Source organism: Colossoma macropomum, unplaced genomic scaffold, assembly GCF_904425465.1.
Source record: "Colossoma macropomum unplaced genomic scaffold, Colossoma_macropomum, whole genome shotgun sequence".
Classification (NCBI taxonomy): Eukaryota; Metazoa; Chordata; class Actinopteri; order Characiformes; family Serrasalmidae; genus Colossoma; species Colossoma macropomum.
This window is the reverse complement of record NW_023494799.1, coordinates 21,834,059-21,856,984: the sequence shown is the minus strand read 5'-3', so window position 1 is coordinate 21,856,984 and position 22,926 is coordinate 21,834,059. Positions and strand designations below refer to the sequence as shown.

General features: G+C 38.0%; 1 protein-coding gene across 1 annotated transcript in view; it reads right to left on the bottom strand.

Annotated features, from left to right (window-relative positions):
- Window positions 1-22,926, bottom strand: part of LOC118818903 (AP-2 complex subunit alpha-2-like) — a 46,645-nt gene that overhangs the window by 3,015 nt on the left and 20,704 nt on the right. The window contains 14 exon segments of the mRNA XM_036586447.1: window positions 971-1,105; window positions 1,467-1,536; window positions 2,517-2,633; window positions 3,910-4,033; window positions 6,310-6,399; window positions 7,771-7,853; window positions 11,080-11,258; window positions 12,837-13,001; window positions 13,989-14,162; window positions 15,470-15,701; window positions 16,544-16,641; window positions 17,985-18,058; window positions 18,061-18,166; window positions 21,890-22,027. Coding sequence (XP_036442340.1) covers window positions 971-1,105; window positions 1,467-1,536; window positions 2,517-2,633; window positions 3,910-4,033; window positions 6,310-6,399; window positions 7,771-7,853; window positions 11,080-11,258; window positions 12,837-13,001; window positions 13,989-14,162; window positions 15,470-15,701; window positions 16,544-16,641; window positions 17,985-18,058; window positions 18,061-18,166; window positions 21,890-22,027 — 1,785 coding nt within the window.

Genomic DNA, 22,926 nt, shown 5'->3' with positions numbered 1-22,926 from the left:
AGTGACCAATCAGGTGAGCAAGAGTCTATGCAGTGGCTACATCTGTATTTCTGCTACGGAAGAGTCTGCATGGGACTGTTTTTTCATCCCACTCCCACAGAAAATTGCAATCATTTGCCCCGCTCCAATATTTGACACAGACCATTAACAAATACATTATACTCTGCTGAAAAACACGGCAGTCATGGTCATCAGCCTCACTGTGAAGTAACTTCACCATTTATTTGCATGTTGTTTGCATAATCAGTTGCTTCGTAACTCTTTAGAATGACTTAATTCATTATAATCGTTCTACTTTTAGCATTTTATATTGTTTATAATATATCCCAGACCTTGACATGTGTTGTTGTTATGAAATAACGAACGTTATTCGTTTAATATTTTGGCTCATGAGTGAATATTATACATATACATGTAGCAATGCACCACATCTGGTCTCATTCACTTTCTATGGGAAACATTCTGTCTGTCAAATGTAAGACGGGTCAAATTTAGGGCATGAGGTGCGTCGAAAGATGAGCTAAGTTGAACATTGTGAAAATTAATCCAGCCAAACAAATGTAGAATGTTTTTCCTATCAGCAGGCAGGTGGTGTTTAGTGTTTCTGAGCTCCATGGAAGAACAGCGGCAAACCCCATGCTTAAATTAATATTAAAACACAGCTCTGGTACCTGCAAAATTCAAAACCCAAGTGGAAAGATTGGTTGGGCTGATCCAGTGTAAATGATCTAGTGTAAATGCAGGAATAGACTGTTGCACAGTATTATATATTTAAGCTCAACCTATCAGGAAACTATTCAGTCCTACCATCAGCCAATATTATAAAATCTGCATTTTAAAAGGAGACAAATTAGACCAACAAAGTATGGATTTTCATTTTTTGATCATGTCTCATTTTGCAAACATAAATAAACAATATATGCATCTATGAAAACTCAATAGTGCACAACCCTGGTGTTACTGCTCTTACCTGTGCTTGTGTGTTGGGCTCTAGTCTCAGAAGGCAGCCGACCTGTATAGTCTTAGTGTGGATCACTCCAGCGCCCACAAAGTTAGAAGGATTTGGGTCTACTCCATCCAGCAGCGCTGTCCCAAATCCAATTATCTAAAAACACACATAAACAAGCAGGAGTCAACATTCTATATATACAACTCCGAAGACACACGTAGGTTCACTGGTGGTTTTGAATAGTAAATAAAATGGCTACATTTGTGTTGTAGACATGGTGACCCCTGGTTCCTATCATCTCCACTGTAAAGAAATCTGAGTCTGTAAGTTTCTGTACAATGAACCATTTGACACCAAACCAAGCTGACATTGTTTCTCAACCACTGAATTATTCCAAAAATTTAAAAAATGGTAAAATTCCCCTTTAATACCATTTACTGATATTCAAAATCTGTGTGCCAAGACAATCTTGTGATTTCTGTCTTTATATTCGTTCACTGCCTTATTCCGCAGTTACCTTGGCTTTCGTGATCTCTGTGTCCATGGAATGCTTAGCTTTAAAGATCTTCTGAACCTCCTGCTGGGGACTGGAGGCAGTAAAAGAAATAATGAGAGGTTCATTACAGAACAAAGGCATTATATTCACCAAAACACTCCATACGTTATCTAACCTAGTAAAATATGCAATAACAGAGATGATGTGTACTTGGGCAGTTGCGGAATGACAAGGAAATGTCATATTTCAGATATTAAAAAAGCATTTGTTTTAACTGACTTTTATTATGGAACTTATCATAAAATAGTAGACACTTGTATAACCAAGGCACTCAACATCCTAAATGCCAAACAGCTCATCTGTACTGAGATCTGAGTGGGAAAAAGAAGCAGTGGTACTGAGTCATTATTATCATTTGCAATCTCAGAAAAGATTGAGAAGACTAAAAGAGATGCAGTTTATATCCAAAAGTATCCAGATGGTCCTCCTAATGAGTGAATTCACCTACTTTAAGGTCACCTACTGCTGACACAGCTTGTTTAATCTCCACAGAAAAGCACTGACCAGTAGAATGGGACGCTCTGCAGCAGCCGCATGTGACCCTAAGGTCACCATGCTGAGTGCAAAGTGTGAGCTAGAGGGGTATGAACTCCCCAGCATTGGGCTGTGGAGCAGTGGAACTGTGTTCTCTAGAGTGATGGAGCTCCATATAATACCTTTGGTCAGGTACTGACCATCCAACATCAGTACCTGACCTCACTAATGTTCAATCAAATCCTCACAGCAAAGTTCAACATCTAGTGTAAAGCCTTCCCAGAAGAGTAGAGGCTGTTACTCACTATTAACACCCTTCATTTCAAAAGAAACATAGGAGGAGCAGGTGTCTACAAACCTTTGGACACATAGTGCAACTTCCAACTCAATTAAGGACGTTTCTTTTCTAGTTTTGAAGTGGCTGTCTAGTGTTGTCAATATAATGTAGCCTTAAAAACACAGAAATATCTGGAGTATACTGTAAAAGTAACTCTTTAATGTTGAAGTGACTGTACACTACTATGTAATGCTGCTTACGCGCTGAGCTGCTTCCAACGCTGAAAGAAGTCCTGAGACGTCATCTCTGTGGGCTGGAAGAACTTGTTGAGAGTGACAGGCAGCCTAACGGCAATATTCTGCACACTGCCTCCGTACCTGTAGACCAGCAGACGTAGCTTCAGAGCTACAGGCAACTTCTATTATAAGAATATCTCTCTCTCCCTCTCTCTCTCCCACTCTACTGGACACACAGTTAAACGATATATCGGTCTACTGACATCAAATTTCTAGGCAATATTCACACTCTAACTTAGGCCCAATCCCATTTTACCCCTCGCCCCTACCACGAAGCCCTATCCCTTTGTTTTGCATGTTCACGTCTAGGTGTAGGGTGTCCCGATTGTTGTTGAGACAGAGGGGTAGGGAGAAGTGTTAGGGCTGCATGGCCCTTCAGAACTGAGGTTTTTCAGAGGCACACTCCAAACAAAGTGTTATGAGAAAAACTGGCAGAAAGTAACCCCCCAATGTGAGTATTTTCTCTGTTAAAAATACGATAACCATTGTATTATCTTAGTTTAATGTCATTCTAACGTATTATGGTCCTTTTCTTTATAACCAGCACAAAAATTAGCTAGCAGTATGCTGCGTTCCACCTTAAATGGTGCAGAAGTTCTCATGCCTGAAGCACCAGAATGTAACTGCTCCATTTAAGGTGGAACAGGAAAATCAGAACAAGAAGCTGGGAAATAGCTGACTTCAGCTTCATATCACTGAAGACTTAGGGGTGGGCAATAATAAATAATTGCCCCCCCCCTCTTTGAAGGCATATGATGCCCTCAATCTAACTATACCCCAGCAGTGAGGTTGCTGAACTTTACCATCCTCTGTTATCACTGCAGACTGACAGGGTCGCCTACAGAGCACTGCTAGTAGCCTGCTAATGACGTAATGTTCTTTTTTTATTTGACGGTTGTTCCATTTTATAGGGAAGATTTCAACCACTACCCTGTGTACCTGGGTTCCAAGGGGCAAGGCGACACTCGAAAACAGGGGGTAGGGTTAAAAATAAGTGGGATTGGGCTTTTCTTTAATAAGTAAAGATGGAGCGTTGATTAAACTAAACAAAGCTAAATCAGATATAATAATTCTTATAGATTTAGCAGATACTTTTATTCAGAGCAACTTACAATGGCAGATGAATGCAACAACAGTCAACCCAAGGACTCCTAATTTGTCAATGGTTCCTGTGTACTATAAAGCACTCTTATTGTGGCATTTCTGCATGATTAGGAAATCGAATCTTTAATTTTTGGTGGTTGTTCCTTTCTTCCGAGTACAGACCAGCCATCAAAATATCATGCACACATAGTAAAGCATAAAGTCAATAACAACATCTCAGCAACCCAAGCAAAACTAGAAATCAAACACCCACCTGAAATGAATATTGAGCACCGGTGCTTCCACAAAGTCAGATAAGCACTCAATGTTGAGGATCTGCTGAAGCTGAGCTCCTCCGTCTACTACAGGGTCAGCAGTTTTAGTGTGAACATTCAGCTGTGAAGAGGCAATTAAGGACTAAAGCAGTGTTTATAAAATCAAACACATACAGACCAGTAAACAACATTTACACAGAAAATGTCACTGGACATATTAATGTGGCCAAGAATCAAATTAACAAACAAAATTCAAGCTTCAGAATGGCTTCAACAACTGTTTATAGCTACGCTGCATACTTTAGTCCTTTTTATAGATACAGTATAGTCCTAGTTTATAGATATAAGTGGGTCACAGTTGGCACCGTACTAATTCGTGGGATATAAGCTTCCATTACTTGTTAGTTACATTAGCATCCAGTGCAAGTGTCTGCTTGACAGTAGGGAAACATCAACTTCTTTTTTGCTGTTTCACAGAACCAACAGGTCAATACTGTTTTGTCCTGGTTGGTAATGTTTGTGATAGCAACTGGTTAGCTTCGCAACAGCAACTGTAGCAAACTGTAGCTAACCCACGAGCTAACGTTAGCTACACTATATTGCCAAAAGCATTCACTCACCCATCCAAATCATTGAACTCAGGTGTTCCAATCACTTCCATGGCCACAGGTGTATAAAACCAAGCACGTAGGCATGCAGACTGCTTCTCCAAACATTTGTGAAAGAATAGGTCGCTCTCAGGTGCTCAGTGAATTCCAGTGTGGTACCATGGTAGGATGCCACCTGTGCAACAAGTCCAGTCGTGAAATTTCCTTGCTACTAAATATTCTACAGTCAATTGTCAGTGGTATTATAACAAAGTGGAAGCGACTGGGAACGACAGCAACTCAGCCACGAAGTGGTAGGCCACGTAAAATGACAGAGCTGGGTCAGCGGATGCTGAGGCGCATAGTGTGCAACTTTCTGCAGTCAATCGCTACAGACCTGCGAACTTCATGTGGCCTTCAGATTAGCTCAAGAACAGCGTAGAGAGCTTCATGGAATGGGTTTCCATGGCCGAGCAGCTGCATCCAAGCCTTACATCACCAAGCGCAATGCAAAGCATCGAATGCAGTGGTGGACTCTAGAGCAGTGGAGACGTGTTCTCTGGAGTGACAAATCACGCCTCTCCGTGTGGCAATCCGATGGATGAGTCTGGGTTTGGCAGTTGCCAGGAGAACGGTAATTGTCTGACTGCATTATGCCAAGTGTAAAGTTTGGTAGAGGGGGGATTATGGTGTGGGGTTGTTTTTCAGGAGTTGGGCTCAGCCCCTTAGTTCCAGTGAAAGGAACTCTTAATGCTTCAGCAGACCAAGAGATTTTGGATAATTTCATCCAACTTTGTGGGAACAGTTTGGGGATGGCCCCTTCCTGTTCCAACATGACTGCGCAACAGTGCACAAAGCAAGGTCCATAAAGACATGGATGAGCAAGCTTGGTGTGGGAGAACTTGAGTCCTGACCTCAACCCAACAGAACACCTTTGGGATGAATTAGAGCGGAGAATTCGAGCCAGGCCTTCTCGTCCAACATCAGTGTCTGACCTCATAAATGCGCTTCTGGAAGAATGGTCAAAAATTCCCATAAACACACTCCTAAACCTTGTGGAAAGCCTTCCCAGAAGTGTTGAAGCTGTTATAGCTGCAAAGGGTGGGCCGACATCATATTAAACCCTATGGATTAAGAATGGGATGTTACTCAAGTTCATATGCATGAAGGCAGACGAGCGAATACTTTTGGGAATATAGTGTACATTACTTGCTGTGTTGTCATTCGCTCTAATGTTTTATTATGGTATTTGTCCGTACAGCATTTTTGAAAGGTTTTATGCCCACGATGATCTTAAAAAACATACAAGTTTGCTAGCCCTGTGTCGTTCGCCTCGGCAACGCGCATCCATGAATTTAGAGGACCGAGCTTCTGAAGAAGCATTAAAGAAGGGAGGGGTGTATCTGTTTTGCTGGTGAGTTCAAATATCAATAATCGTTCTCCAGAATCACACACTGTGCCTGTAAGACTGCATTGCCTACTGAGGCTGCATCTGGTATACATCAAAATTCAACATGATATATGAGTAAAGTTAAGACCTGGGTACAGTATCAGATGTAGATTAAAAACCTTTAAAGGTTGGCATCACTAATGTCACCAGTGATTCTTACATTGAGCCCCCAGGTCCCCACTTTTGCTCCATTCCAACTGGGATACAGCAAAAATGTGGACCATCGGGGGGTTCCATAGGAAAAGTCTGAGCACCACTGGTCTACATTACAGAAGTTTCTGAACAGCGGACATCACTTCATAAGCTGTTTATTAGCAGACCGGACTTGTATGTTGCAACTCTTTTCTCTTGTGAAAGGATATGAGCATTGAGGGGCTCGTGGCAGACCACAGAAGCTGAAAAATTCAGGAACTGCGTCGATGTTTTGTTTCCATAGAACACATACATGCGGCCTGTGGAGAGGGCACAGAAAGAGGGTATTAGAAATGCTGTAGACCAGTTTATAAGTTTCACAGTGACTCCTTCACTAAGCTTAAATTCTGGCTGAATGTGGGAGCACGATTCACAGTCTATACACCCAATTCTACAATGATGTACCAGATGTCACTCCAGCATTGAAAACACGCTAAACTTATTGTCACATAAGAGATGAGGAAAATGGGAAATACATAAATCATGTTAAAAAGCATTAATGATTTTGGGTAATACTTTATAATAACAGGCCCCTATAAAGGGCAGCATAATCATTATCTAATAGTTAGTTAAGGATATATAATCGTTACTAGGCAAGACAAGTTTATTGATATATTTATATATTGTATATTATATAGCGTCTTTTATATACTGCGGTCATTCAAATTGCTTTACAAATGATAAAATACAAAGATAATTCAAATTATAATTTAAAAAGTAACATAAAGAAGAACAGAAATGACAAATTAAAACTAACTTAATAAATTCTACTATTTGAAATATTTAGTCACATACAAGTAATTAAATCATTATAAATATTTCCCATAATGTATTATATTTAAGTGTGATAAGCTAAGTGTGGTAATATGCTATATATTTATGAATATATTATAAAGCTGCAACTTTATAATGGGAATCTAATTAATGCTTATTAATGTTTAAAAAGTATATATAAATCACTAAATAATGACTGTTTAAGCCTGAAAGGAAAGTTTTAAGCACCACGAAGTGGCAATATAGTAAATAACAATTCGCTCATAATTATTATAAATTGTTTAATGCAACTAAATAAATAAATATTGATTATTTCTACATCACTAATTAAATGGTTAATAATTCAAATGGTTCCATCTATTAATGAACTATTATTAATATAACTATTACATAATCAAAAACAGGATTTAACAAAGTATTAGATAATGATAATGTTAATTATGTCCTGTTATTATAAAGTGTCACCTGCTCATGTGCTGCAATCAAGAAATAAAGAAAAATCAGAAGATGAAAATTAAAAGTAGCCAGTAAATAATAAACGGAGTAATATATTGAACACTCGGTTCATTTTATGGACTGGCTGGGGACTTTAGTGAATAATTAAAAGCTTTCTTCTTTTTTTTTCCATCAGATACCCCATCAGTGACATCTGTCACACTAAGGATTCCACAGTGCAGTAATACAGGAATTTCAACTGAGAAATGAATGTAACAGTGAATAAAATTAGCCTAATAATTGAGATGAGAGATTTTTTGAGTGGTGGGTGAGGATGTAAGAAATGTAAGAAAAGTTAACTGCTCAAGAACTCATACAAATTAAAGGTAAACAGTACGAATTATGAGATCTGAGGCACTCACCCAAATTCTGTCTGAACTCTGACTTTAGGCCGATCTGTAGCAGCTGATTCTCATACAAAACTCCATTATTCTTACAGACGAACCTGAAAGCAGACAGCACTGTTAACCTGGAGCACATTCCTGATTTGACTATGGTATGTACAAAATTCAAATTTAGAACACACTAAAATCTCACATTTCGTGAACAAAAATACAACCCCATTTCCAAAAAGGTTGGGACACTGTTCAAAATGTAAATAAAATCAAAATGCAATGATGTGCAAATCATTTTCATTGAAAATTGTACAATGACAACAAATCAAATGTTGAAACTGAGAAATTTTATTGTTTTTTGAAAAATACATGCACATTTTGAATTTGATGCCAGCAACATGTTTAAAAAAAGTTGGGATGGGAGCAACAAAAGACTGGCAAAGTTGTGTAATGCTAAAAAAATAAATAAATAAATAAATAAAACACAGTCAGTTACATGATTGGGTATAAAATTCTTTCAGAAGTAAAGATGAGGAGAGGTTTACCACTCTGTGAAAGACTGCACGAGCAAATAGTGCAACAATTCAAGAATAACGTTTCTCAACGTAAAATAGCAAAGAACTTTTCCTTTTCATTTCCATTATCATTAAAAGATTCAGAGAATCTGGAGAAATCTCTGTATGCAAGGGACAAGGCCAAAAACCAGTATATGCAGGCTATGATCTTTGGGCCCTCAGGCGGCACTGCATTAAAACAGACATGATTCTCCAGTGGAAATCACTGCATGGGCTCAGAAACATTTCTGAAAACCACTGTCTGTGAAAACAGTTCATCACTGCATCCACATACAGGTTTAAACTCTAAAATACAAAGAAGAAACCATATATAAACAGGAGCCATAAACGCTGCCGCCTTCTCTGGGCCCAAGCTCATTTAAAATGGACTGAGGTGAAGTGGAAAAATGTCTTGTGGTCCGACAAATCAAAATTTAAAATTCTGTTTGGAAATCATGGACACTGTGTCCTCCGGGCTAAAGACCACTCAGCTTGTTATAAGCGCGCAGTTCAAAAGCCAGAATTAAAGATGGTATAGGGATGCATTAGTGTCCATGGCATGGGTGACATGCACATCTCTGAATGATATATACATGTTTTGGCAACATATGCTGCCATCCAGACGACATCTTTTTCAGGGAAGGCCTTGCTTATTTCAGCAAGACAATGTGAAACCACATTCTGCATGTATTACAACAAGATGTCTTCGTTAAAGAAGTCCGGATGCTAAACTGGCCTGCCTACAGTCTAGACCTGTCACCACTGAAAACATTTGGTGCATTATGAAATAAAAAATGACAAATGAGACCCCAAACTGATGAGCAGCTGAAATCCTATATCGAGCAAGAATGGAAAAACATATCACTTTCAAAACTACAGCAATTGGTCTCCTCAGTTCCCAAACGCTTAAAGAGTGTTGTTGCAAGAACAACACTGTGGTGATGAAACAAAGTGGTAAACATGCCCCCGTCCCAACTTTTTTGGAACGTGTTGTTGACATCAAATTCAAAATGGGCATATATTTAAAAAAAAAACAATAAAATTTAAAATAAAGTTTAAACATTTGATATGTTGTCTTTCTACTATTTTCCTTTAAAAATATGGTTTAGATAATTTGCATATTATTGCATTCTATTTTTATTTACATTCTGCATAACTTTTTTGGAAATGAGGTTGTACATGGTAGTGATGTGGTGATGTGCTGGTACAAGTGGATCAGAGTTTTTAAACACTGTGTCCTTAGCAGGGCTGTACAATATGACAGTATTGGCACATGCTACTACAGGGGTCGGCAACATACGGCTGTGGAATTCTCCCGTTCCACCTTAAATGGTGCAGCAGTTACATTCTGGCATGTCAGGCACCATTTAAGGTGGATCAGCGAAAAAACAAGAAGCTGGCGAATGAGAAGCGACTTCAGCCTCGTAAAAAAACAAACGCTAAGAGACATTTTACAAGAAACTATTCTACTTTTGTTTTCTGCTGGAGATGCAAGAACAGCAGCTATAGCTGAGCTAAAGCTTAAAGCAGAGCAAAGTAAGTCTGTGTTTTCGTTTATATTATATTTTTAGCCTATACTAGTACATTAGCACATACTAAGACATATTTACAGCCAAGACGGTAAAATGGACATAAAATATTGTGGCTCCCAAGTTGGTTTGATTTTTGTTAAAAAAAGACAAAATGGCTGTTCTTATTATTTGGGTTGCCGACCCCTGTAATGTGAAATAAAAGTTTAGTGTTTACGGTAATGATAGTCCAACATGAGGACTCAGAACGGATCCAAATGTTTGTAAACAAAAAACTTTCAAGTTTCTTAGTTTGAAGCTGTAATGTCCAGCTAGCAGCGATTTGGGATTTTACAGTTTGCCTGTTGAAAAAAATTTGTCAGCACAAACACATCTCTTTATTCAAAGACTGAAGCACCCCTTGCTCACTACTTTTAGCCTGTAACCTTTTAAGAATTAACTGATTTAAGTTAAAACACACGTATTAGTTATCACTGAGCCTTAACTTTAGGAAATAAACTATTTACTTTCCGTTTAGAAAGCTATGACAAAAGTATACGCAACATCCTGCTGGTGTGGGTTCTATAGTGCTAATAGCACCCACTTGCAAGGAATGTGAACTACTACGAGGAAATAAGTTCTGTATATTACACAAAATGAACATAAAAATACTAAAATTCTAAATTCATGCTACTTCTGTTTTTTTCACAGTTAAAATGACAAACTACTACGCTAATTGTGTTTGTTTTTAGAAAAATTATTCTTAGTCCTGAAGTCGTTAAAAAAGAATCATCAAATGTAGGTTTTATTTCAGTGCTAGAACACGTACAGCTTTCCTAGTACTAGCGCTCCATGCTAAAATGACTGCATACCGCCCTGACCAGATGTACCTACCTTGTTGGTCCACCTAGTGTACAGTCAGAGATGATAGCTAATCTGTTGATGCAGTTTGTGTAAGCCATATTCTAACCCTTCATCAATGGTCCGTTTCTGACCACAGAAAAACTCTTGGCTGGTTACTTTTGGGTGTAGCCAATACTGTGTGCAGCATAAAATGCTGCTAAAATGGACAGAAGTGGCCAGTGATATTTGACACAAAAACCCTGAAGCTGAATGGGACTTTTACTAATGTTTGGTAAACCTCACAATAGTAGCTACAAAAGAATACATCTGTGGGCGGAGCCTGGATGGATCAATTTGGTGCTGGCAATAATAACCACCTCTCTGATATATATGGCCAAAAATACTGATCCAAATCTGAGGTAGAGAAGCACCTTGAGAAGTTTTCCTCAATGATGGGTGCAGAACCAGTACCCAAAGGTGCTACAGGCAGGCTTTCTGAGAACACGTCCACCAGCAGGCTGGCCGCATTGGAGGCCGTTGGCGGACTAACTGAGTTTACTGCTGAGCTATTTCCTAAGCCCAGAAGATCCGAAGACGGAGAAGAAGTAACCTGGAAGACAGAGGAGACACCAAGCTTACAGAACATATCAGCAATAGCACTGGCCTGGATCCAGAACAAAATCACTGAGGGTGCACAGATCCAGTTATGTACATGCATGATGGACTTCCTATGTTTGATGATTAATGTTAGTGGACAGTATGCTAACTATAGCACAATACACACTGCATGCAGTGATTACACAAGAATTGATGGCATTGTCAGAAGTTTGCGTGCAGCATAGGATAACAGTGTTCAACATACGCTAATAGATTCTCTGTACACTTAGCCCTACCCTCTGTTTTATGTGTTCACGTCTAGGGGTAGGATGTCCCGATTCTTGTTGAGAGACAAGATTTTTTTTCAGAGACACACTCCAGAGTGTTATGAGAAAAAAAAATGGCACAAATGTGAGTACAAATGTGAGTATTTTCTCTGTTAAAAATTACGATAAACGTTGTATATCTTAATTTAATGTCATTTCAGTGTATTATGGTCATTTTCTTCATAACAAGCATAAAAATCACTAGTAGTATGCTGATGTCTTGGTAGATAGCTAGCAAAATTTCCTGTTCACCTCGCTGCTGGGCTTTAGTTACATTTAGGGAATCTTAATTTTTTCATTATGAAAGCAGCTAGCTATCTGGCTAGCCTCAGCATTTGCTTGGTTAGATATCAACAGACAGATACAGCCTGACTTTTTGGATTGGTATGAGTGTCTTTTCTTGCTTTAAAGAAAAATTAACAGTACTATAATACAATAGTAACAGTAATTACTACCACTACTACCATTGCTATAGTAATTTTGATTAGACAGTAGAAATTACGGATAAAATGGACTGCTAATTTCCACAAACCAAAGTCCCTTTGGTGGTCCTTGGGGCAATTATGAAGGGAGGGCAACATTAATACAAGCCTTGCAAAAATGGCACTTTGTCAATGTTTTGCCCCTCACCAAAAAAACAAATACACTCTGCTCTCATTTCAGCTGTCCAATCATGACACTAAAACAAAAAAAAATTATAAACAAAGTCTGCTTAATTTGCTGACACTGGGCCTCATTTACCAGTATCTTCCTGTTTTTTCCTTAAATGAGAGAATTCTTGAGAAAGGTTCTAAGAAACAGTCTACGTCAGATTCATGACGTGTTCTTAAAGCGCCAAAATGCTCTCTCCTACTTGCACCTGAGTGTGTGCAGATTCTGTTCTTACCTAAGAACAAATCCCAAATAAGAAAACATTGGTGAATGTCAATCTTCATGAAAACTGCGCAAGTGGGTTTTAAGAAGAAATTTCTTCTTAAGAGCAGTTGGTGAATGAGGCCCATTCGGTTCATATATTATGTATGTATTACACTGCTGCGGTGGCCACTCAAACACAGCTGTGATGAAAATTTCTCTGAAATAAAATTTGTAAGCCAAAAAGTTGAGTTTTGTTTACCTGTGGGCCTTTCGTGCATTCTAGTAATAATAAAGCTGGGTCTTGAGGTAGAAATGGTTGAGAACTGCTGCTATAAACTACATTTATTATTTAAAACACGTCTGGTTCATTACAGAGCAAACATGCAAACCACACACAGTCACTCTGTGACCTGGTAGAAGGGGGTGAGGGGTGCAGCACTGTGAACTGCATAAGCCTGCGGGGCTAAGGGGGAGAGGGGCGAGTGCAGAATGGAGGAGGAGGGAACAGGGCGTGGCCTGTTTGTAGGGGGCGGAGCTGCAGCCAAGAGGTCAGAAACAAAAGAGGGAGGGGAGGGCTGAAGAACAGAGAAGAAGAAAAGAGAGAAAATAATGAAAGGAGCAGATCTGAAAGATGTACAGATACATACAGCACAGCACAACACAGAGATGAATTTTTTTAAGGTCTGAATGATATATTGTTTGGCTGATAAAAAATTTGGTTTTGGCGAAAAGGTAAATATTTATATTTAATTTTATTTTGTAATATGTAACTCCCTAATATAAGGGAAATGCTTAATCTGATTTGAATTCAATTTTTAATTTTTTTCAAATCTGAATGGCTTCACATACTTTCACTAATCTTTACAAACCACTAATCAGGCAATTACCAACTGTTAGGCTTTATTACAGCAATACAGGCTAAACTTGGAAACAAACAGCACTGTAAGAGTTAAAAGGAAATAGAACAAATATATCTAAAATGTATTTAAGGGCGTAACAGAGTAACTGCGCATTGAAATGTGCAGAAGTGTGTTCTCTGTAGATGTGTTAACTTAGTTTTGGTCAACAAAACATGTAATTTAACCAGGGGCACCAAACTGTTGCATATGATTTTACATATTATTTCAGTTTCTAAAAAACTAACTAACAAAAAGGTTTCTGCTATTTGACTTTCATAAATCTGACCGTTGAGAACTGACTATTTCATCAGGAACAAAGCACTGTTACCTAATGCTACTGGAGTCTGTTTTTATTTTTACCCATATTAAATAATCTCGGTCTATTTCAGTAATCAGCATTTTTATCTCCTTACAGTCATATCGGTCTGGCCTGTCTCTCTTACAGCAGTAACACAGCACATCTAGTTATACTTTCAATAAAGAATTAATCTAATTTACTGTGTCACAGGACAAAGCCTACTTTTAGCAACGTGTGGAAATCACATGAGCATCAAAGAAGAACATCTGCTCTGACCAAATGAACCACACAACCTCACTAAGATTTCCAAAAATGGAAAAATCAATGCAGAAATGCAGAGCCCAAAACCAAGAAAATCAGCCCACCTTGGTGTTTGTTGTGGCTGTGGTGTGATCAGTGCTGCCGTTGACGTTGGTATTGCGCTCTTTGCGACTGTCATCCACATCAGACACAGTTCCAGAACCTTTCTTCTTCTTCAGCTTCGCCAAGATAGAAGACTCTCGCTCTGGAAAAGGGGGCATCTCCTCCAGTACCGTCGCCTTTTAGGATAAAATTTAGAAAATATTTTGTTCAATTTTCTGCTGCATTTGCATTTCAAACAAAACTTGGGCTACGTTCACACTGCAGGCAAAAGCGGCTCAAGTCCGATTTACTGTCCAAATCTTTATTTATTTATTTTTTAAATTGTTCACATTATTTTTTTCAATTTTTATTTTTAGTCCTTTTTAAAGACTTTCGTCATTATATCGCGTTGCACAATACCTTATAAAACGAGGCATTAACATGTATAATTGCTCTTAAGTATTACAGGCTTTAAGTGAAGTGAGATACCCATGGCATTTATAATGCTTTACATGGCATACTTAATATCTTATAATGACTATGCCTATATAATTACTCATAAATGGTTTTAGATACATGCATGACACTTTATATGGCAAGAATATGTCTATTCATAAGAACACTGTACACTCTAATGTTGTACTTCAATATAACATTTTAACTGTATTATTATATACAAGTAAGTATAAGTTCGGTCTCTCATATTGACGAAGTATGTATAAAAATACACAAACACAACAAAATATTATGACTTTAAATGAAGTTTTTTAAATGCTTTTTAAAAGTAAAGTGAATGTCACTGTAATACATAAATGCCTTACAAAGCATTATAAGTGTTCTTTACTGGCTTTAAGTGAAGTGAAATCTTCTCAAACAGGACATACAACTTAGCATTTAATGTGTAATTCTAGCTAGGCTACTCTCACACTTTCACTCTCCTGAACTTTCGTACGACGGAGTCCCCTGTGGCTGGGTTTGCAAAATTTCTTTTGCGGGAAACTGTGTGGTGATCATAATCATTAGTTAAAAACACTTCGTAAGCTTGTCACTCATCAGTGACAATGCTCGTGCTCCTTATCACATGTTACATCACAACAGGAAGTAAGTGCACTGTGGCTCTACAAGCAACAGCTTCTAAACTATGACTTGTCCGTTAGGTGCAATTTGAGAAACCCAAAGCTGTGTGTTATAATGTATTACATCCTGAAATACAAGTATTCGAACATCTGTGTTTCACTAAATTACAACATTAGTTTGTACAATGTTCTTATGAATGGACATTATAGTGACTTTATAAAGTAATATTGTTGCTTTATGAAGTGTTATGCATGTAGCTACTTTACTATTTATGAGTAATCATACAGGCTTATGGCAGTCATTATAAGGCATTATGTAATACCTTAGAAATGCATTTATAAAGAATTATGAACACAGGATTCATATGAAGTGTTACCACATTTTGAAATAAATGTAATTAATAATAATGATAAGTTCTAATAAGTACCAGTATATCTGTGCTGGCAATGCAGCTCAGACGCAGGTACTCCACGGCTCGCTGCTGAAGCTCCACATCAGCGTTTCTCAGTTGACTGTCAGAGCGCAGTACTTCCTGTATGGTGCCTTTGACTTCAGGGAACAGGTTGATGAACTTAACGTAAGCCGAGAGGAGCAGCGCCCGAGTCGGAACCGAACACAGGTGGAACTTTGAGTGGAGCAGGTTAAACTGTATGAGTGGACTAAAAGAGAGAAACACATTTCAAACAATACCATTCAATCTCTCACTCAAGATAACATTAACGAATATTTTTATTAACTAGTATAGACTAATATAAACTTACATAAACTTTTCTGTAGAGAGAACTTAAGCCAGCCATGCACTACATGGCTTACAGTTGTATACAAAAGTTTAAACAACAGCTAAAGTACACATTTTGTTGATTTTCAAAGTTAAACATCCTCTAAAGGAAACACATTTAAATATAAAACAACCACATGTTTATTTTGTCCTCCAATATGTTAAGTTCAGTTAATAAGACGTATTTCTGTATTAAAATGTGCAGAGGTGCGCTCTCTGTAGAAGATGTGTCAACTTATTTTCACTTAGAAAATTAATTAAAACATGGAATTTGACCAGTGGTGCCCAAAGTTTTGCATGCGACCAGACATGAGCCTACAGCATATCAGCCCCACCCAATCACATTGAAGACATAAGGAGTGTTTCAGCTCAGACTGCTTTCTTGATGTGGCACAATTTCAAACTCATTTACACATATCAGTCTTAAGGGCACAGTTACAAAATCAGTCTGTTTAATTCTGAGGGATAAAGAGAGGTTGGAAAATGATCATATAAAAATTAATGACTGTTTCTGGTACATAAAACAACACAAATGTCATAAGTGGATCCCAAGGAATAAAATAAACCCCCAAGACTAATGTAAAAATGGATCCTATAGAGTAAACTATATAAACTAATTTAAAAGATCAAAAACATCTTGCTATGAAAGTGAAATACAGCCAGATATCAATTCAGGTCTGCAAATGCAACAGATATTTAGGTATTTAAGAAGTCCTTAACTACCTGGAGCGTGGGTCTCCTGCTATAAGGTTTCCAAACTCGCCCAGGATGTACCCTCCCACCTTCACCAGGTTTTCATGACAGGCTGGAGCCTGCAGAGCCTGTGAAAGAGAGGATGGTCAGGTTTATAATAAATAGATTAGCAAGGTTGCTAATAAATTATGCATAGCAAGCAGTAGTGCTTTCAGGACGGCAAATAAATTAATAAAAAAGAGAGAGAACGCAACAGAAACTATCAACAGAACCATAAACTCTGCCACAAAATGTGTTTCTCTTCAGATTCACACAGAGCACTAATGTACACACACATATGCATTTAGTAGTGTAGAAGTGTAGTGTTCGTCTGTAATGAGCGAGCCATTTGTGAAAGGAATGAAGTGTCTCAGAGAGTCATTACAGACCCATTCAACTCGCAAAGGGCTGATGAGTTCAATCAGGTTCATTGTAGCTGGGAAAGCGAAACTGCAGGAGTCTGGCTCACTAAAGCTACAGTAACAGACCTAATAGCCAGACTAGGCTGCTATGACCATCACTTTAAAACATTACAATACTCGAGGACATTTTCACGATACATTATATGTATGACCAAAGTTTTTTTCTGAGGTGTTTTAATATGCACGAATAGTGCCATGTTTAAAAAAAATACAATAAAAACTCACTGTAATGATTTTTATATAATGTTTTATACACAGTGTGCACTATATCTAATTAAACTGAACTAAATAGGTCAGAAATGCACTTTACAGAAGTACAAGATCACAAAGTTTCACACACTTCAAGCACAGTCTCACACGCCGTTGTGTTCTATTATTAGTTTTTCTAGGATTAGTTTTCCGTGGTGAAGTGAGTAACCTTAAGACTGTAATGTTTATGAATGCATGGGATAAGAAATCACGGTCTAAACGACAGAGATGGGAACGGCTACTCGATTTATGGCCGCCTTCACTTCAGAAAAGAGTAGAAAAGGCATTAAAGCCTTTAACTTAGCTATTATTTTGTTCATCCTAACCATTTACCTTTCTGTCTTAAGTGAATGTAGTGTGTCATTAGCATCGCCATTACCTGGGAATTCACAACAGTCAACTTCACCACATAAAATCAAACTTTTTTTCTGTAATTTTTTCATGTTCTGAGCTGTACACGTGAGACAGGACAGTAATGTTACATATCGGCAGAAAATAAAATTAACGTAATTCAATCCATTTTCATAGACAACAGGCTACTTTTTGCAGGAAAGCTCTGTCCAGTGTTGTTTATAAAGTGAGCAAGGGAATTAGATACGATTGTTTGTCCAGGTAGAAAGAGAAAATCGTACCAAATCATGACATTAAAATCGAAAGGCAAACTGAACTGATTAAAATATACATATATAATCAGTATCACAAGCATTACAGAGGGAGTGACAGCCATGTAAGCATAAAGGAAAACGGAGTCAGAGTTGTACCTCAAACACAGTTTTGGCGGCGTAGCCCTGCACGTCGTCTCTGTTGATGACGATCTGTATGACTCTGTACCAAACTCCTCGCTCACATAGTCTCCAGCAATGCGGATCAGGTTCAAGATGGTGTCCACGTACCAGGTGTAGTCCACTGCGTACTTTTCTGCCAGAATGGCCACTTTCAGGACCTGATGGAGAAAGCAGAAGGAATAAAAAAGAAGCATTTAATACATGGGTGCGCAAACTTTTTGTCTGTGAAATGTTAGGGGTGGGACGAGGCCCAAAATCACAAAACAGTACACAGTTGAGGCCAAACGTTTACAGACATCTAGACTAAAGACAGTCAAACCCATTTGTGCTCCTCACGTTTTATGTCACCGTACGTTTGCTCTGCTAAGTGAATAAAGGTATGTTCCATAACAGACAATTTCAAAATAACAGCCAAGAGATTTTCAGTTGCTTATAGTTTACACACACTTTGTTAATATTCAGCGGGCATTGCCTTTTAACTGCTTAACTTAAATCACACGTTTTGTGTAGCCGTCCACAAGCTCAGGTCAGTTTTCTATGCCACTTTGCTTAGACATGCCTTTTCAGTTCAGTCCAAACATTGTCTATGGAATTCAGGTCAGGGTTTTGTGATGGCCACTCCAGGACTTTGTTGTCTTTCAGCCATTTTGTTAGAAATTTAGAGGAACACATCCTTGTCCTGCTGGAAGATCCAGCTGTGACCAAGTTCTAACTCTGTGACTGATTAGGTGTTCCTTCAGAATTTCTTGATAATCCTCCTTCCTCATGAGCCCCTTATCCAGCAAAACACCCCCCACAACATGATGCTGCCACCACCATGCTTCACAGTTGGGATGGAGTTCTTCAAATTGAAAGGCTTACGCAATTTCCCCCATATATGGCACTGACCATTATGGTCAAATGCTTCAATATTTGTTTCATCTGGTCAGAAAACTCTCCTCCAAAAGGCTGTTTGTTCTGGTGATCACCTGAAAACTTTAGTCTGGGTTTTGTATGCTGGTCTTGGAGTGGGGGCTTTTTCGATTTGGGCCATGACAATGTAGGATCTCTTAACGGTGGATGTAGACACTTTGGTATATGATGCCTCCAACTGCCTTACTAGGTCTTTTGTTGTTGTCCTTTCAGACCAAAGGTCATTCAGCCATGGGATCTAATTTTCACCTCCTTCCTTCACGATGGAGTCTGTGTGGTTAAGATTTGGTGTATGTAAACTTTTGGCCTCAACTGCACAAATAAAGAAGGTAGACAGGCTTCAATTGGAGTTTTTAAAAATGTATTTTATAACGCTGCACAATACTTGGTTACTAAAATACTTAATAAGAAATATGTAGTAATTACATAATAACTTACAGCCACACTCTGGGCATCCCTGCTTTAAAGCAATACCGCAGCATTTCTGAATCTAATCTGCTGCATCTGTAATGTACGGTTCATACCCAAAAAAAAAAAATCAGTTTTCTTCTCCGTACTTGTGTAAGTTAACGTGTAAATGCTGTATAATTAGCTGGGAAGTTTTATTTCGTTATCAGTATCAGTAGGCAGAGTTTTCACAGGTTTTATATCACCACAGAAAACCTTTTTACTGTGGCATTCCAGTGTTGTAAGTTTAAATAAAACATCATAAGAACATCCTTGACATTCTCCCAGTCTCATCCCAACATTAGTACTGTTAATAGTCACACATTTGCTCATGGAATTCAGCAACTGCCCACTGGCATTTATTATAAGTAGTCTTTGAGTCACAGGTGTTCTTTTCCTATCACAGGGAGATGCCAAAAGCGTTGCCAGTAGGTTATGGATGCAGCAGATAGAGATTCAGTCGAGAAACATATTCCTTTTAACATTAAAAACATAAAAACATAAAAGTCATGATGAGCTATGAATCACATTTATTTTTATGGCATTAAACAATTCCCTCATTATAAGACAATCATGACAGTTATCTTGTTATACTGCCAGAAACAATAACATGACTAGACATGACATCACATTCTTCTTTTATCAGCCACTAACAGGCAGAAACTGCACTGTGTCTCAGCAGGTGGCAGCCAGATCAGATGATCTCTAAGAAGAGAGCATGTCAGGAAAACAATCTCGTCATCTTGAAGCCACAATCAGGGTTTTTTTTTGGGCAACGGAAAGTCATAGGGAGCTCTGTATAAACAGACAATGACATAAATAGCTCTATTGTCTGAATATAGATCCGGTTTCAGTCGATATCTCAAAGATGCTGTGCTGGTACACTAAATGCAAAAGCAAAAACAGGGTTGTTTACTGTTAGACATGGAAGTTGCAACTGCTTAATAGTCACTACAGTAAAACCCATAGAACATTTTAGCTGGTGTTAAAGAAAGAATCTGGAGGCTGGTTTGTTTCTCATTCAAATCACATTTTCAATAAGGGTGCTTAGAGTGTGGAGTTGGCTGCATCATTAAATTGCATTAATGCTGTACAAACAGAACACTACTAACAAACATGAGGGCATTTCAGACAGCTAAATCAAACTGCATTGTTTGTAAGTTATGAAACGACAACCTCAACTTTGGTCAAATTGTATTCTGAAAAAGTAAAATATTTAATAATTAGTCTATTAATAGGAAAATACACTGTCCATAAGTATCTAGGCACACCTTCTAATTATTGAATTCAGCTACTTTAAAGTGGCATTCTGAACTAAAACTAGGGCCAAGTATGTTATCTGTATCCTGTACTGTAGCATATGTTGTATTCGCTGTATCCCTCAGCCCCGCTGCTTTGAGAGAATTCACAATTTTCTATTGCTTTTCATGTCTTCACACTTCAATGTTCTCTCAATACAACACCCAACATGAATTACGCAAATATATCATACAGCCATTGCAAATCCCTGTGGTGTCAACCAATTCTGCTAGCCTAGCCACTAATCTATTGGCTAATAAATAAGCTAATAAATACAACCAAGCCAGCATTAGTGTAACTCTTACCTTAGCTTTTGAAAAATCATAAAGAAAGCAGCAATTCTATCTTTACTCAGAACAAAATGGATGACAGTTACAAGTTTTTACCCGTTAAGTCACTTTGATAACTGCAGCTTTTAGCTTGTACTTCACACCTGACAAGTCATTTCTGATGTTTGCGTAATCTATTCTCTCCACTGCAACGATCATTTGAAGATAGTAACTAATGTTATACGGCTGCAAAAAGATATTCGGCTTCCTAGTAGTTAACATTATCTGCCTTCCATCAGCATTCATCAGCTAAAAAAGACCAAAGTTGCCTCCAAAATATGCCTCCAAAATCAAAAGCAGTTGCAATTTTTCAAAAGGTCTCCCCTTATTCAACAAACTTCATCAGAAAGAGTTTTTTTTCCCCTCACTTTTTACACTGGAAAATCTTATTAGGAAGACTGCTGTGGTACCTGTGTAGGAGGGGAGTAGGCATGTTTATAACAGATGTAGTGATGGTTACATTTAGCAATTTGCAATTGACATAGGCATTTAGTTGTGCACAGCTTGTATAATCTCCACAGAAAATGTCTGTTCTGTGGAATGACACACTCTGTATTATGATCATCATATAATATAATAGAATAGAATAGAATGGCTTAAAAAGTCTGTTACTGTAGAAAACCAGGACAAACTCCCTATTAATACTCTTGATTTCAGATGACGCACTGGATAAGCAGATGTCTACAAACCTTTGAATGTATACTGTACGTAATCTACATATAATAGAAATATATTTATTAAAACCCAATATTGTAACAATACACCAGTAATAATAATAATAATAATAATCATCATCATCATCCAGTACTATAAATTTTAGCTGATTTAACAATATAAAGTTTCACTGAAGTTCTGTCACAGAAGAAACTGAAAGGATGGCAACCACAAACTTACGATTTCCTCTCTGATTGAGTAGTCGGCTGTTTCTAGGTAACTGAGCATCTCTGCAACGATCTGTTTGGCATTGCTGCGGTCACACATGGCGTAAAGAAGGTCAACTGCACGCTGCCGTACGCTCACGTCCCGCTCAGTCTGCATGGGGACACAGAAATGTACACAGTCTAGAGGTGCAATTCAGCATGAAACACATAAATACAGTATGAATAAATAAACTAAGAATAAATACTGTAGGGAAAAGCAACATGACGGTATGTTATGGCTTCTGTTATTGAGATAAATTACGTCACAGTACTCTTTTCTGAGTATCTGATTTGTATGATCAGTACACTGAACAACTGCATCCTTAAACAGACATACTTAGACAAAAGAAAGAGCCTGTAAACAGCAACATCAGTGTAACTGCATAAACTGCATACTAACAATAAGCTGATGAGATGTCAGCCCATTACGCTATTACCATATTTTATCCATTTATCTTCAGCTGTTTATCTTTTCACTCATGTTCCTTCTAAAATAGTTTATATTTGCAAAGTTTGAGCACAAACATCACTGTACTTTACTACAGTCTTTTTTTTTTAGCACTATTGTTCTATCAAATTTGCATATAAACCAGTGCATATTTGACCATCCTGAGTGACATATGAACTATTCTGCTTCTGATTCAGGAAACTGTTGCATAATGTTGGTCACCAGTGATCTGAGTGCGACTGACAAAACCAGCTTCAGTGCGTGAAAATAAGCGCACACATAACAATCAGAGAAACACCACCACCAACAAAATCAAATCAGGGTGAAAACCAAATTAAAAACAAGAACAAACAGAATGATATATTTCTTTAACAATTATCTTAAAATCACTCAAGGAAATAAACTGCTCCAATTTCAATTGTTTCCGCAGATCATACCACACAGATGTAGCGCTGTAAGTAAAAGCTGCCTTGCCACATTCGGACCGTACTATCGTAATGCCCACCCAAATATAACTATTAGAACGTAAATTACGCACCTTATTTACATATCATTTGCAAAGC